The sequence below is a fragment of the Maylandia zebra genome, linkage group LG2 (assembly GCF_041146795.1).
Source record: "Maylandia zebra isolate NMK-2024a linkage group LG2, Mzebra_GT3a, whole genome shotgun sequence".
In the NCBI taxonomy this organism is placed as follows: domain Eukaryota; kingdom Metazoa; phylum Chordata; class Actinopteri; order Cichliformes; family Cichlidae; genus Maylandia; species Maylandia zebra.
Window position 1 is genome coordinate 36185276 of NC_135168.1, and position 16301 is coordinate 36201576.

The 16301-nt window shown below is 40.0% G+C and overlaps 3 protein-coding genes across 3 annotated transcripts; 1 reads left to right on the plus strand and 2 right to left on the minus strand.

Moving 5' to 3' along the window:
* Positions 1–313: 313 nt before the first annotated feature.
* Positions 314–1164, plus strand: atoh1b (atonal bHLH transcription factor 1b). The gene has a single exon (XM_004541031.3). The coding sequence runs from the start codon at positions 379–381 to the stop codon at positions 1162–1164; it is 786 nt and encodes a 261-aa protein (XP_004541088.1). The 5' UTR covers positions 314–378.
* A 283-nt stretch (positions 1165–1447) lies between these two features.
* dok3 (docking protein 3) lies at positions 1448–7449 on the minus strand. The gene is made up of 5 exons (XM_004541030.6): positions 7106–7449; positions 5691–5993; positions 5306–5396; positions 3321–3508; positions 1448–2927 (listed from the first exon to the last, which is right to left on the minus strand). Exons 1-5 carry the CDS (start codon positions 7160–7162, stop codon positions 2055–2057), a joined length of 1512 nt encoding a protein of 503 aa, XP_004541087.3. The 5' UTR covers positions 7163–7449; the 3' UTR covers positions 1448–2054.
* Positions 7450–7528: 79 nt separating this feature from the next.
* ddx41 (DEAD (Asp-Glu-Ala-Asp) box polypeptide 41) lies at positions 7529–16012 on the minus strand. Its single transcript, XM_004541029.2, has 17 exons — positions 15821–16012; positions 14092–14187; positions 13722–13872; positions 13539–13613; positions 13355–13415; positions 13130–13266; positions 12962–13034; positions 12728–12881; positions 11162–11298; positions 10723–10885; positions 10106–10237; positions 9923–9994; positions 9737–9833; positions 8646–8795; positions 8477–8548; positions 8032–8142; positions 7529–7887 (listed from the first exon to the last, which is right to left on the minus strand). Exons 1-17 carry the CDS (start codon positions 15845–15847, stop codon positions 7751–7753), a joined length of 1845 nt encoding a protein of 614 aa, XP_004541086.1. The 5' UTR covers positions 15848–16012; the 3' UTR covers positions 7529–7750.
* Positions 16013–16301: the final 289 nt, after the last annotated feature.

Consider the following 16301-nt stretch of genomic DNA (forward strand, 5'->3'; position numbering starts at 1 on the left):
ATTCATGAGTAGGGTGAGCTTCGTTAGGTAGAGCATAGGTCGGCTATTGCACGCTCTTAAATGATTAATACTCGTCTCCTTTTAGGGATAACAAGGTCGTGATTGAGTTACAATGCACAATAGGAGAAAAAGTCGAGCTTTGTCTAATTGTTCTTTGACAGACAGGGTCAGAGGGGATTGTGCGATTGGCTGCTGCCTCCTGAGGCTACAGTGCTGTCAGGGCTGTTTGCGGGCTGGGAGTGACACCAAGGTGACTACAGGGGAGGCTGTATAAATTGTAGGCGCAGCGCAAACCACTCCAGAGACTCTGGCACCGGCTGAAGCGAAAGTGCGACCTTTATATCCTGCCGTGCACGACCACATCAGGACACTGCAGTGATGGCTGCAAAAGCAGAACTTTCGAGCTGGTCGGAGTACCCAGAGGACTTCACTCTGCTGCAGCAGCATCACCAGCAGCAGCACAACCTGGCCCACATCAGCTCCAAAGCCTGGATTTCCTCCACTTCAATCCGTGCGCTCTCAATTAGGGACGCGCACGCGGCTGCAGAGGCAGCGGGCATCTCGCGGGAGAAACTTGTGCCAGTGACCGAATTCACTGACCGCGTTACCACCAAAGGCATGACAGAGACAGACCCTGCTAAGGCGCCAGATGGATGCAAGACGAGCCACTTCGGCCCTCAGAGACACAGGCGCGTGGCGGCCAACGCCAGGGAGAGGAGGAGGATGCACGGGTTGAACAAAGCGTTTGACGAGCTCAGGAGTGTCATCCCCTCCCTGGAAAACGAGAAAAAGTTATCCAAATACGACACCCTCCAGATGGCGCAGATTTACATCACAGAGCTGTCTGAGCTCCTGGCCGGCGTGGTTCACCCAGAGTGCAGGAGTCCTCGTCCAGGCTCTGGAGACAAGACCTCCAGGAGGAGCCTGATTCACTCTCTGCTGCCAGCAGCCGCTGCACAGTCCCCGAAACCTCTGACCGGAGAGCAGCGAGACCCCTCCGCATCTATCGGTCATCTGATTTTACTTGGACCTACATCTGACATGGAATCAAATAAATCAGGCACTTGTTCCAGCAGCAGCGATGGGGAATATTCACATCTCAGTGACGCAGAGGAGGGTCAAAGCGGGAAACAGTGGCAGAAAGTCAGTGCCACTGACTTTTAACTTGTTTGGAGCTCTTTACAAGGCAGAAGATATCAGCTGACCAGCAGAGACGCTCTCAAAGTCCTGTTTTTAATAATAGTTGAGATTCTGCACTACCTGTACAGGTAAAAGTACAGGTAAAACTCAGAAAAACCTGCTTGGATGTGATGGACTCTTGCAGGCCCTTTTTATGCACTTTATACTCTGAACCATTACTAGACACATTTCCAGTTTCATTAGTGACATTTGTCAAATAAAACAAACAAAAACAATAAACAAGTATTTTTCTATTTATGTATAGCGTATTTTATGATGGCTCTTTTGGTACAATAAAGATATACTTAACATAAGAGTGTGCTTTTTAAGTGGTTTTTATATGGATATTGTCAGCAAACACATGCAGTAATTACAGCAAAACACAATGTGGGTTATTGGTTTTTCCACTCTGTTTTACAGATACTGACAGTTGATGTGACAAATCCCTCCTCACTCTGCTTAAGAAACCAAACTGATTCCAGAGAGGATGATAATGAAGATGATGTGTAGCGCATCAAACATAACAAGGCGAGGTCGTTTGTTTTCTCTCCCAGCTTTCCCATTATGAAACGGTGCGGGCAAATGCTCGCCCACCTTCTCAGTTAATGTCACATTAAAGGTATTCGCCTAGCATTCCCGCAGAAGAAAACAAAATAAATCTCTCTTTTTGGCAACAGCATTTGCAGATTAAAAAGTATTCCAGATGCATCTTTCATATAACAAACTGCAAAAACAATCAAACACTTGTGAGCCAGAATGCCTAACTGCATGTTCCCAGTGGAGGGGATTTTATAGAAGTAAAGAAACTAATTGTGTTTTATGACAATTTATCACAGATAAAATTGTCCTGTCTAGTCTGTCTGTTAACTGATAGTCTACTGAGAAAATGTGAGGCTGCTTGCTCCGTAGGGAAGAGGAGGCTGGAACTTTGCCAAGTCCTTAGAAATGATTTCTGCCAGCCTGTGTTTAAAACTGCCAGGCACCTCTGAGGGGGTAACTTGAGCAGAGGAGCTATTGGCCTCCTCAGTCTCATTCAAATCGTCTTCATCGTAGTCTGCTTGTGTATTGTATTCTGGCTGGAAGGAGTTATTCACAGGGAGCGCATGCTGGTTTTGGGGTTTGGCTAAGGAGTAAGCGGATGATAAGGGAGGAGGTGGGGGTACAGGCAATGGTAAGGGGGGATAGGAAGGCTCCTGCTGAAGATTTGTCAGAGAATTGACTTTTTTTATCCCTGAATAAATGCAATCTGAATTATCTGCCTCGGCTTTTCTCATCAAAGGAGGCGTGCCTCTCGGTAAGTTGCAGTAAATGCTGTCCTCAATATTGTTATCCAGATTTAGAGCCTCCAGGGAATAGCACCATTCCTGCTCATCCTCATCCTCAGATTCCTCTGCCACAGCCTCGTTGCTGCCCAAGAGAGGAGGCTTGAGTGATAGCTGTTTTATCTGCTGCACAGGGTCGTCATAAATGGGGTAATCGCCGGTAAACTTGTCCTCTGTGTCGGCTGAAACATCTGGAAAACTGTAGATGGAAGGGTCGACGAAAGAGTGAGCTGTGGCAGGCGGGGGAGCAGGAAACGGGTCAATTAGTGATCTTCTGTTGGCACTGGGAGGCTGCACTGCTGTATTCCTCTCCACTGTGCACTGCTTAGATATAGTCTGAAAGATCTGGGGACCATGCTGGGTCAGAAACATGAACACGCCTTGTCCCGACTTGCAGCGACGGCCTGCTTCGATGCTGAATCCCCCCTGCAATCACAGCCAAAGATCCTCATGTTAGGAAATACATTTGCCATTTTATAAAATATGCAATACTTCAGCTTTGAATTTAATTTTTTTTTTTGCAGCAGCAGAATAAACAAACGAGTAGCAGCATGTTAATTAGTGAGCTTTAGAGATTTTGCTGCCTTTGAACAAAGCCAGAGTAGCTGTTTTCCTCCGTTTCTGGGCTAACAAGCTGCTGGCTGTCGCTTCATATTTAGAGTACAAACAGAGTGGTAGTAATTTTTTTCTTCCAACTCTTGGCACAAAAGTCAATGAGTGTGTTTTACAAAGCTTTTCCCTTTGAGAAATTCTAAATAAACCCACTGGAATACCTGGTTTATCATCAGCATAGGGACTGCACAACATCTAGTGCTTTACCTCAATCTGACCAAATTTGCGTAGGAGCTTGTATGGCCAGTCGAAGATGATGTAACGAGTTCTCATGTCCAGCAGCTCTATTGCCTCCCCTTCTATGGAGACCAGGTACTTCCCAGACAGCTTGCACCTCTTGGACGCCTCTGTGCTCTGGATGGTTACTTGGTACTGGTTTGGAGGAAGCGTCAGCTCTAAAGACAGGAACACATGACATCACACAAGGGTTAGTGTTTCGCAACTACACACAAAGGGTTGGGTTTTTTTTTTCCCCACAAGAGGTCTGAGCAGCACAGGAAATAAATGCACACCAAATACTTTTTAATTTTGAAAAATCTGATTTAAAATTGCTTGCCTTCTACTAATCTCTCTGTGAGGCTGGCTTTTCTGGATTGTTGAGAAGTGTAATCCATTAGGAAATGAAGAGAAATGCATTTGTATAAGTCAGAGCTTGCTGACGCTGATACATTCTGGCTTTCATGTTTGAATAAATTAGCGGCTGTAGCGCCCGCTCCCATATATATAGGGGATTTCTGCTGATGTCTTGAATTTATGATGCTGTGAAATATTTCCATCCATTTTCTTCTCTGCTTATCCTACTGAAATATCTCTTTTTTATTATAATATACTCACAGGTTTAGGCTTATTAATGGGGAATTTACAAGTAATAATAATAAATCAAATTATCGCCCATTATATCCTTTGGTTGTGGAAGCACTTCAGTCACCAAGTTACCTGCTGATGTCAGCTGAGTAATTTTGCTACAGTGTTGGAAACCGGAAGAAACGTCACTGATCAGAGAGTCAGACAGACTGTTAAAGGATTTGTTTGAAGGTGATCTATCGTTAGTGCTTGTAAAATCTGTGGGAAGGCAAAAACACTGGGTAAAGCGGGCTGCCTTTGAAACAGGAAGTTGGTCTTAAGCTGTGGTTTTGCTTACGATGAACCCTTGTGGTGCATTTCTTAACCTGTCTGACGTATATTTGAGGGCTGTACAGTGATGCTGAGCTTGGTGGGGGGGACGCAAACGTATTCATCATTTTTAGAACATAACTGCCCTCGCAGGGGTTGTTTATCTTTTCATTTATATCACTTCCTGCTTAAAAATAAAACAAACAAAAAAAAAAACCCCAACCCTGCAAGTACCTTCCTCAAAACATGCGATAAAGTGGCACAGGTCGTTAAGTTTTGTAAGCTCATTAAAGCCTTTGATAGTTTAATGTGAGCTAGTACACCGCAATAAAACCCTGATAAAGAAACGGCTGGCCATATTTATAACTGGGGAGTAAGTCGAAGTATTTTTGTAATGTAACTTTTCAAATCTATTAGCAGTGTAGCAAAAATGGGCTAAAATGAAACACCAGTAAAATGCAAGCTGATTGCTGGAGGAGGTTGGCGTTGACGAAGGAGTCAAACACCATACTTTTAGCTCTATAGTTATGCTTATTATTGGGGAATTTGGAAGTAATAGCAACAAATGTAATTTTTAGCTATTATATCCTGACTTTGAAACTAGGTTTCTCAAAACATGTGATAAAGTGGCATAGGTGTGTTATTTTAATTAAAATAGACCCTTTCACAACAATAACCTTGAGTTAATATTACTTGTATCAGAAATTCTGGCAACGTGTTCCTGTGTGCAAATAACATTACTATGGACACCTGATTGCTTCTCTGTGCCATGCTCCTGGATGTAAATAGCCACACTGGCTCTTCCAACCTGGGTGTGAATAGTAAATTAGTAAAATAAAGAAAAGTCTAAAATAGTTCCTTGTATATTCGGGGGGGAAATTACACCAACCTTCCCCTTTTTCTTACCTCATCTTCTAAGACTAGTAGTTTTCACGCACTCTCTTATTAACCAGTACACAGAGTTCAACAGGTGTGTGTAGGACGAATAGACAAGCTACAGAAATAAGACCTGCACATTTTTATTTGTTTTCGATTTCTTGTGCCTGATCCCTAATCATGTGTAGACGTGCTTGCGTTACCGCTTTTCCAAGATGCGTAAAGATCATTGTCCGCCATGGTCAAGCCATTATCTTGCTCAAAATCCCCTTTGTCTGATTCTCCAGGATCCTTCTGTAAACAGTGGCATGGTAAACATTACATGGAGTGTACAAGTACCTCTTATCACTGTTTTATGGCTTTAAAGTGGTAAGATGCAAGAAGGTACATAGCTTGTGCAAGCACAAGAATTAGAGAAGTAAAAGGGACAGAAGTTACAGATACTGCATTAACTTCCTTATTATGCTACTTGTCTCTGGATGTGGGCAGAGTCTGTCCTTACTGACCTTTCCCAAAAATTAAAACCTAACCAGTGACATAAAAGGAAAGGTCATATTTGTACTGTTCAGGATTGGAGATGTGTGATACCTGGAAGGCTAGATGACAGAGGGCATTCACCCAGTCCTGGCTTGATGTGGAGGCTAAGATGTAGGTTGACTGTGTGGTGTTTAGGTAGAAGGCTGTGCAGCCAGCCGGGCAAGACTCCTTTGGTGCAAACGTGACACTGAGACAGTCAATTAGACGCACGACTTTTCTTTCTGGTGTTTTCTGCCGGCACATCCTTTTCTGCTCGGTAACACAGCTGCTGTCAGCTAGAGCATAGAACTCCAATCGGCCAACCCCCTGAGAGCTGGGTTTATAAAGCACCATCCACATTTTCCGCCATGTTTTCTGATGAAATGATAAAAAGTGACTATTAATAAGTGGGAGGTAATAAGATATTAAGCAAGAATGGCATCTTTCCTTTGTGGCTACCAAGTGGCTACACACACACACACACACACACACACACACATACATACATACATATACATATATATATACATATATATACACATATATATATACACATATATATACACATATATACACATATATATATACACATATATATATATATATATATATATATATATGTGTATATATATATGTGTATATATACACATATATATATACACACATATATATATATATATATATATATACACATATATATATATATATACACATATATATATATATACATACATATATATGTATATATATATATATATATATATATATATATATATATATATATATATACATATATGTATATATATATATATATATATATATATATATATATATATATATATATATATGTGTGTATCATTATTTACTATCTGTAGGAGATCTTAAGTAGAAATGGTCCTCTGTCCATCACAGGTTACTTTCACAGAACAAATGAGCCGCTGTTCAGTGATGCCAGGATGTTCACAAACCACAGCCTGACATATACAAAACAGCTGTAAGACTTAAATACTATGATACACAGGTATAGTAAGTCTTGGTTATTGATATTTAACGCTGTTTAGTATATAAAAGAACAAATATAAGATCTTTACTACTTTATCCACATATCCACGCATGACTTTTTAAACATTCAACAGATTTAGCTTCACACTCGCCTTTCTCTTACTTAATGTAGCGGAAGGATTATTCATTTTCATGTAGGTTAATGTTCCTGTGACTCTACTGCTGCCAAACTGGGTTAAAGGATGAAATACTCACACTGATCTGAGTGCATGAGCGTTCGGTTATACACTAAAGTTTTAGACTTTCATGAAATACTAAAAATTATTTTGAGATACAGCTATTGGTTATGTCAGCGTTTAACAAATTAAATGGGACTAAACATTTCCATTAGATTTACTACTAGAGTCACTAACGCCTTTTGATCAACTAGCAGGTAAGAAACAAGTCGATATATTCCACATGTGATGAATGCCTATAAAACTTACTTTTCCAAATTTGACAGCTTGAAGGTACAGCATTCCCTCTTTGAAGATGACCTCCATGCTTGTGAGCGCTGACTGTGAAAACCTGTAGTCTCTTACACCAGTCGCTGCTCTGTGGCCAAGATGAAACTGCCAACAAAGTTAAAATTAGGTTCCTTTGGCCACAAGAATAAATGTTTCCTTTACGTCACTAACAGCCTTTATTTTCTTGCATACTTTGGTGTGTGATAAAGTATCTCTCTGATCTGCGTTTTAGCTGTTGCAAAAGAAAGGACATGAGTTGTGTGCTGCTGTTGTCTTGTGTCAACTTCCCTTTGCATTTGTCTATATCTTGTAGCAACTTCCTCACCATACCACACTTAAGCCACACCTGTCACTTTTTCCAGAAGACACAGACAAAAGAAATGTACACAAAAGAAAAACAAGAACAAATATAGTGGTTTTATTTACAGAGCTGCAGAAATCTATGCTACAAAGTGAGAAAACTGACGGAAAGGCGAAGCAATCGGTCATCTCATCTACAATGTTGGGAGGGTTATAATATCCACTTCCTTTCTTCGGTGATGTGACACATTGCTGTACAGTTTCCTCAGAAATGCTTTCAAGTTTTGTTCAGCACTGGAGAATCTTGCCCCTAATGAAAGACTCTTAGAAGTCCATTGAGCTATGAGCCAGGTAGTCTTTCCTTCCAATGTTGGTGACCTGCTTGGTCTGCATGGCCTCCAGCTTGGGACAGTCTGTAATACGATGACCAAGACCACCACAGAATGTACATCCTCTCTCGCCTGAAGAAAGAAAGAAGAATCTGATGTAAGGAAAGGATTGTAAAGAATGCAACTGGCTTCAGTCATATCACACGAGGCAGTCAATATTCAAAAAGAAACCAAAAAACATGATTAAGGAGTAGCTATTGAGGTGGGACAACTCGCCTCCGATGTCCAGCATGGTCTCGTCTCCGGTCTGGAGTACCTGGAGGACTGGAGGAACTTTCTGCTTGGCTTCAACAAGCAGAGCTTTCAGATCCATCAGAACGGATTCATCTATAAACAAACACATAGACTGGTTAAATTTTAACTGTACTTAAACACTGATCCACCTAACTAAATTTATTACAATAAGTTATTTCCCATTAAAAAGCCGGCACCACTTCAGCTATGCCATGCCTGTATGAGTAAATTACCATGTTTAAAACCATACAGTGGTGTTTCAAAGACATCCAGTATCTGTAATTACTGGACAAACCTTAACGACGTTACTTTTTTACTTTGGTCAGCGACATAAATAGAGCATGGCTTACACTGGCTAGCATTCTCAGAGAGGTTACTCTCCCTCCTTAGTAATCAATCTAATTTTATCTTTAGGTTGTGTCCTTACCGCAGCCTTTATTGATGAAAGTTGTGGCAATTCCAGTTTTGCCCGATCGTCCAGTTCTTCCTATTCTATGGACTGAAACGGGAAAATTTTGTCAAATCAGCCTGAGAAATTTTAGAAGAACTAACAAATACGTGATGAAGGTAAAGCCATATGCATATTATTCTCTTACCATAGTTTTCTATCTCTTCTGGCATGTCATAGTTCACTACATGCTGAATAGCTGGGAAATCCAGACCCTTGGAGGCAACATCAGTGGCAACTAACACATCTTTTTTTCCTTCTTTGAATGCTTCAATGGCTTTTGTTCTTTCCTCTTGATCTGGAAAAATACAGAAATTTATCTCAATAAAAACAACATTTTCTAAGAAGCAGAAACAATTCTGCATCACCGGAACCCATGAAGCAGAAACCATGAAGGTGACATTTACAAGAAAGATGGCATCTAGTGGTGATGATGAGCAACTACAAAACAACAAAGATATGGCTTTGCACATACTAAATACATTTACCAGCCACTTGATTAGGTACACCTGGCAGAATTTCAATGCAGTCAGGCATGCAGACATGGCCGAAATTACTTGCTGAATTTCAAACTGAGCATTATGTAAATGACTTTCCGCATGAGATACTTACTGGTACCGAAAGTGCTGACTTACTGGGATTTTCTCACACAACCATCTTTAGGGTTTACAGAGAATGCTGCCATCCTGCCTTATATCAACGATTCAGGCTAATGGTGGTTGCACATAGAGACACAATTTGGGCCCCTTAGTGCCAACTGAACACTATTTAAACACCACAGCCTACCTAAATATTCCTGCTGACCAAGTCTTTCCCTTTAAGACCACAATATATCCACCTTCTACTTGCTGCTTCAAGCAGGATAAACCTCCAGGTTGCAAAGCTCAGATTATCTCAAGCTGGTTTCTTGAACATAACAGTGAGTTCACTGAACTCAAATGGCCCCCACAGTCACCAGATCGCAATCCAACAGAGCACCTTTGAGGTGTGGTAGTACAGGGGAGTCACATCATGGATGTGCAGCCGACATATCCGCAGTAATTGTGTGATGCTATTGCAATCACGTCAATATGGACCAGAGTCTTTGAGGGATGTTTCCAGTAGCTTGTTGAAGTTGCCATAAAGAATTAAGGCAGCTCTGAAGGAAAAAGGTTCCAAGGTTTCATGGTACTAGCAAGGTGCACATAATGAACTGGCACTCTGACAATGATTTAAATGAAATATTTAGACTCTGCATACCTTTTCCACCATGTATGGCCACTGCCTCTACTCCTTTAAGCAGCAGATACTCATGGATGGCATCTACATCCGCCTTTTTCTCAGCAAATATCAGCACCTGTCAGAATGAAAAAGGACTTGTGACGTGTTGCTTTAATTCTTTATAAGAACTTTTTATAAAAGTGTCAAACACGTGAAAGTACGAACTGGAGGAGATGTTTTCTGGAGACACTCTAAGAGGTACACCATCTTAGCCTCTTCTTTGACGTACTCCACTTCCTGCACACACATAAAAATATTTATTTCATTAATATTTTTACATATGCATTTGGAAGGCAAACCATATCTGTGACTGAGACAAACGACTATTTTAGTGAAAGATAAAGTCACCTGGATGACATCCAAGCTGGCAGCTCCTGCTCTGCCCACGTTAATAGTAATGGGTTTGACCAGTGCACTCTTGGCAAAGTTCTGGATTTTCTTGGGCATAGTGGCACTGAAAAGCAGGGTTTGTCTTTGACCCTAGATTAGGAAACAAACAGAAAGCAAATGTTTTCATGAAAAAATTGGCATGAAAATAAAAAATCCAGCATCAACTGGAAGAAATATTTCTTTGCAACTGCTAGTAGAGCTTATATTATGAAGAAATGTATTACCTCTGAAAGTACTATGACTACCTGGAAACTGATGTCTCAAAAGCAGTTAAAGTCAGACTGAATAGAGAACTTTAGTGAGTGCAGTAACAACAAAAAGCCTATTGTACTCTGCCAAGGTGTGGATTTGTGAAACAAGAAAAAAGGAATTTATTGTTATGTTTGAGAGAAGCAGAGGAATCTCAGTTCTCTAGTGTAATAAACATTATGCTGTCTGGCCTTGGTAGGCTGGCTTTGTAAAGCTACTTATCTGGTGAAGGATAGAGCAAGCACAACACAGAAAAATGGATGAGGAAAAACTACTGCAATAGTGCTGTAACATTTAAAAGCTAGAGCCATGAAGGACTGCCTCACCTTGAAGTAAGAGAAGATGGTTCGGATGTCTTCTTCAAAACCCATATCTATCATCCTGTCAGCTTCATCCAAAGCCAAGTAGCGACAGATGTCCAGACCCACCATCTTCTTCTGCAGCAAGTCCATCAATCTTCCAGGTGTAGCAACCATCATATGGACGCCGCTTTAACCAAGACAGAGTTGGAGAGAAAATTAGTCCACAACATCACATGACATTTTGGCTTTTTAAAGTGTAGTAGTGTAGTACTATCAGTGTTTAGGTAGTAATGCTTTTGAGCTTTATGCATGCTGTACGTTAAAGCACTGATTCAGGAACATGTCACTTTTTTTGTTCCTCGCTGAACGTTAGGGCTGAATCGTGCAATTTTCTGCTTGACACTGAAATGGGAATTCTGGTTGAAATCCAGATTTTTTTCACAACACCTTCAGCTGTACTTACTGTTTTACTACCTCCATCTGCTCCTTGACAGACATTCCTCCGATGCAGAGGGCTGTGCGCAGCTGAGGAGCTCCCTCCTCCTCCAGCAGCTTGCAGTAATACTCTATGATGCCATGTGTCTGCCTCGCCAGCTCTCGCTGCAATAACACACCGGGTTATAAAACACACATACAGGATTCAGGAGTCAGAGGGATGAGAAAAACAGAGGTTCTCAAAGCTAATGTCATCTTTTCCAAAGGGCACGAAAAATTCACAGTGCATGAATATTTGAAAAGGCTTTGTTTCCTCTATTTAGATCATAGTATGCTACAACTGCCCATAATTAACAGTATTGGTAATTACCTATATTATTTTTTTATGTTACATTTTATGTTACAGTGGAACCCCGACTTACGAATACCTCATTTAACGAAAAATTCAAGTTACAAAGGCACTTAACGGCAATATTTCTGCCCGTGTTACGGCAAAATGCCTGTGTAACAAAATCCGTTGGCTCTAATTGGCTGAGCCCAGAATACCCACAATGCCTTCCGAATCATGTGACAACCCCCTTGGCTTTCATACTTGCGCTTCGCTGTTCCACTTGAACGATGTATTGTTGTTGCAGTTAGCAATTAGCCTATAGCCCATCGTTCACTCAAAAGGCGCGATGGGTGCTTCGACTTACGAAAATTTTCGACTTACGAAAGACCCTCGGGAACGAATTAATTTCGCAAGTCGGGGTTCCACTGTATCATTTATTAATTTGGCAGTATGCACAAGTTCATTAATCAAAATGATATTTATACAGCTAATATATAATTATTGTTAATGATCAATTTCCAAATTTTAAGTTTTACAAAAAAGCAGAAACATTAGTAAACTACTTGTTTTGTTTTTTTAAATTGAGATGCCAATTGTAGTGTTTTCTTACATTCCTGCACAGAAAAATTAATTTTGTGGTTCAATGTTTTTCTTTGTCCAGTTTCTCAAATTTTTCAAGGATGTATTTTACATCATGCCGAGATATGTCAGGTTTTTCGCTAATAGCTCTTTCGGAATCACCTCATTGGTGCAAAAATATAATTTTTATGAATGTCAAACTGTCATCTTTGGGAGTTATTTGCAGGCACTGTTTTATTTGTATTGAATTACACCTGCCTACGACAGTAAGCACTATCTTCAGCTATAGTTTAGCTAAGGTTTCTTTTTAGTAGCAAGGCCTCTGGAAAGAGACTTTGCTGCTGAAATATACACTTTGAGTATTTGATTTTGAGGAGATAGCACTCCTAGAGTACAAACATGAAAGTGGCCCCACATGAGGCCATTTTCTCTGAGATTTCACCCTGAAGCCCAGAACAGCACAATGAAGGTGAACATTTTTTAATGTCCATTAATCAACATCTTGAACTCTATTTTTAAAAATATATATTATTAGTAGGTAATTTTAGTAAAAGTAATAGTTTTGGTCTAAAAACCATGAATGTGCATCAGTGGTACATTTTAAGAAACGAAGGAATACATCTATCAGATATTTAAATTTATGTGAAATGACCGATATAAATGTGCTGATTATGTTTTTCTTACTGAAGGACAGATGATAAGTCCATACGGTCCCTCTCTCTTAAAGAAAGGCAGTCTTTTCTCTTGCTCCAGCGCGAACATGATGATCGGCAGAGTGAAGACCAAAGTCTTTCCTGATCCAGTGAAGGCGATTCCAATCATGTCTCTACCTGAAAGACTACAGACAAACAGGGTTCCTTTAAATGTACTTAAAAAATAGAATTTACATTACAGCCTTTGTATTCTATTTATACATACACTGTTGGGATTCCTTGTATTTGAATTGGTGTTGGGTGGATGATTCCCTTCTTTTTCAAACCTTTCAGAATTGCTGCAGGAAAAACAAACACAGATTTGTTGTCAGTTGATGATCACTGTGAACCATGAGTCAGTGTTTTTGATGTACTGGGCAGAGTCCGCTGTCACCTGGTGGAAGCTTCATCTCTCTGAAGCTTTTGATAGGAGCTGGAATGCCGTCGCCATCAACCAGGATGTGAAATTTCTTCCTGACGCGCTCATGTCTGGTGTCTGGCATATTCAGGATGTAGCGTGGTGCTTTCCAGCTATACAATATATTTGGGACGAAAGAATATTAAAAAAGAAACTACAAAGAGAAACTGACTACATGGAATTCTGTGATAAGGAGCTTACCTTGTTTTTATAGGATCATCATATATGATACCTTTGGCCATTTCCTTCACAGACATCAGAGCTGACAGAAGAAGAGAGATGAACGTTGCCAAAAGAACTTGTGCAAATTCAGATAGTTTACCACACTTTTCTCATGCCTACCAACATCTAATTCAAGAAGGCTAAACAGAAACCATTAGTTTACCTCTGCCCTCTGCAACACTCTCCAGGATCTTCTCCTCCTCTTTCAGCTGCTTCTCTTTGGCTGACTCCTTCCGAGCTGTAGGTATAAAAATAAAAACAAGTTAAGGTCATAAAAAACTTAAAAACTGAATAGTTAAACACAGAAGTATCAGACCACAGAATGGGTCTACTTTGAACTAGATACCTTCTGCCTTTTCCTTGAGGTGTTGATGCTGGTCGAGGAGACTAATATGGGAGCGTGGACCAAGAGCCTCATCTTCATCCCTCTGTTCCTCCCCACTGTCCTTCTGTTCTTCATCCACCGCTTTCCCTCGCAAGCGCAACATCTTTTGTAGCTATAAGTCAGAAAAGTTATAAATGTATTTAATTTTGATACATGTCACATTTTTAGAAGTTTCATTTATTAGAAAAAAAACTGCAGTCAATGTGGATCAACCAGATCTAGTCAATTTCTCCAATCTACTCAATAAGGTCAATGTTTTCCCACTATGAAAACAAGAGTTGGCAGTTACTACCTGCATAAAACTCAATCAGAACAATGTTCAGTAACTCACCATTTGCTGTTTTCTGATTTTGACTGGAACATATGGAACGTAGTCGTCATCCTCCGATCCTTCTGAGCCAGTCCTTTCATCCTCGTCATGGGATCTCTGTGAAAATATATATACATATGCTAATTTACATGTTATCAGCTACACAGCTGCCTTAGTGTGTCTCTGTTATTCTCTAAGAGATATTGGCTCTCCACAGATACAACCAGGACCTTTGAATAAAACTTCTGCCACACAGAACATTATGGAGCACAAACCTGATGATATAAAAGCAGTCTGATGATGGTAGACTATTGATAGCATCCAAATAACAACCACGCTCTTATTTCATAAAATTATATTTACTGAACATCAATAGACACTCAAATCATATGCTTGCGACTAGTACATGTATGTCAGCGGTGTTGGGTACAAGGCATTATTGTAAGCATATTGTATCACACTACTATACTAACCTACTAACAACTTTTTAAACAACAACAACACATTAATGTGCTTGTGTTTGCGTGTCTCTGTAAGCAGATGAGCAGCAGCATTCTGAGCCACTTGTAAACGTGACGGTGAAACCTGGTCGATAAAAACATAAAGTGCATTACTATAATCAAAGCAAGTGGTCACTAATCCATATTACACTCTCGTTAAGCCACAGAGATAAAAGTCAGGATGTGGGAACAATTTAACATCTTTTTCTTCCCTACAATAGACCGATTTCACTTCCCGTAGGGAGAAGGAAAAAGGTGTAGAAGTCTACAACTTTACAGAAGTGGAAATGTGAACATTGTTTTTATTTTATTTCACAAAAGGACAGGAGCACGATGGTAATCTTGCATCAACTGCATTATACTGCTATCACAACACTTGCAAACATCTGCACAGCTAGCATGCTAACATGAAGCTAGAAGAGAACCCAGAGTGATGTCTTGATGCATGCTAAGTCATCCAGGAATCCCAGAAAGATGATTCAGATGAACAGAATAAACTTTCTGGCAACTCAGAGTTATGTTAAAGTGGAGTGTCAGCTGATCCCAGCTCAGCAGCCAGAACCTGATCGTCAACAGGTAACAAAGGCAGTGATGAGCAGTCATGCTTTGTAGCATCCATTTCTACATGCATCTACAGTAGAAGTCTCTTTCTTATTGTTGAATCATGAAGACTGAACTTAACTGAAGCGAGGCCTACAGTTCAGCCACACCTAGGAAGGTTCTCCACCAAGCTTTCTCCGTTTCACTATAATGCCTCTCACTGCGGCTGGCTCTAGTAACCCTTTTCAGACTGTTGGACGTCAGTGACTTTCTCTACATCATAGCATGATGCATTTCTTGTTTTCTTGCCCCAAAAGCTCGTTACTAATCATAATTATTAAAGAATGAAATCTAATTTTTAAAATATTTTCAAGTTTTATCCTAATTTTACATCCACAGGGCCACATTTATGCTGTCTCTTACTATAACCGCTTGATATCGCATACGTCAACTTTACGTCTTTATAGTAAATGTTTTAGCACTGCATCATGGCTAATGCTAATAGTAGCGATTTAATAAAAACGATTGTACAGAATTAATATGAACCGTCTGTTATTCAACCACTTTAATTTGCTTCTATTAAGGTTGCCAAGTGAGCTCGACTCCAACAGATCGCAAAACGACTCGAAGATTAGGTTAAAGCTAGCTAATGTTACCGTTAGCTAACCCTGGTTAGCGTAGCATCTTTAAAGTATGGCTGTTTAACTTACCTTTTGAGGTCGGTTTTCGGTCTCCATTTTATTTAAGAATAACCTAACGTCCCTTTAAATGCCTTTGCTTCGAAGTTTTTCGGGAAAATACGAAAGCATACAATTTAACAAAAGTATCTAATCCGCATGTTTACACAGTACGCAGAGGAGAGGAAGCCTTGATACCGGACGGAGGGCTGGAAGGGTCAAAACTTAGCGAGCAATTTCCCAATCACGAAGCGCTTCAAGTAAATGCAGTAAAAGAGAAATGTAAAAAGCAAACACCACACTTTTTGTCAAAACTGTATTGTTTTTAATCTTTCCGAACGAAAGATTTTTCACAGTATCAAAAGTGATTTTTTTTCTTAAAAAAAAGAAGAAACAAGCCAACATACACTTGGCTATTACTGGTATAGTATAAATCTACATTCGAAACATTAAGATAATCTTCTCTAATTGAATATAACCTGGAAAGCATCAGAGATATTATATTAAAACAAAA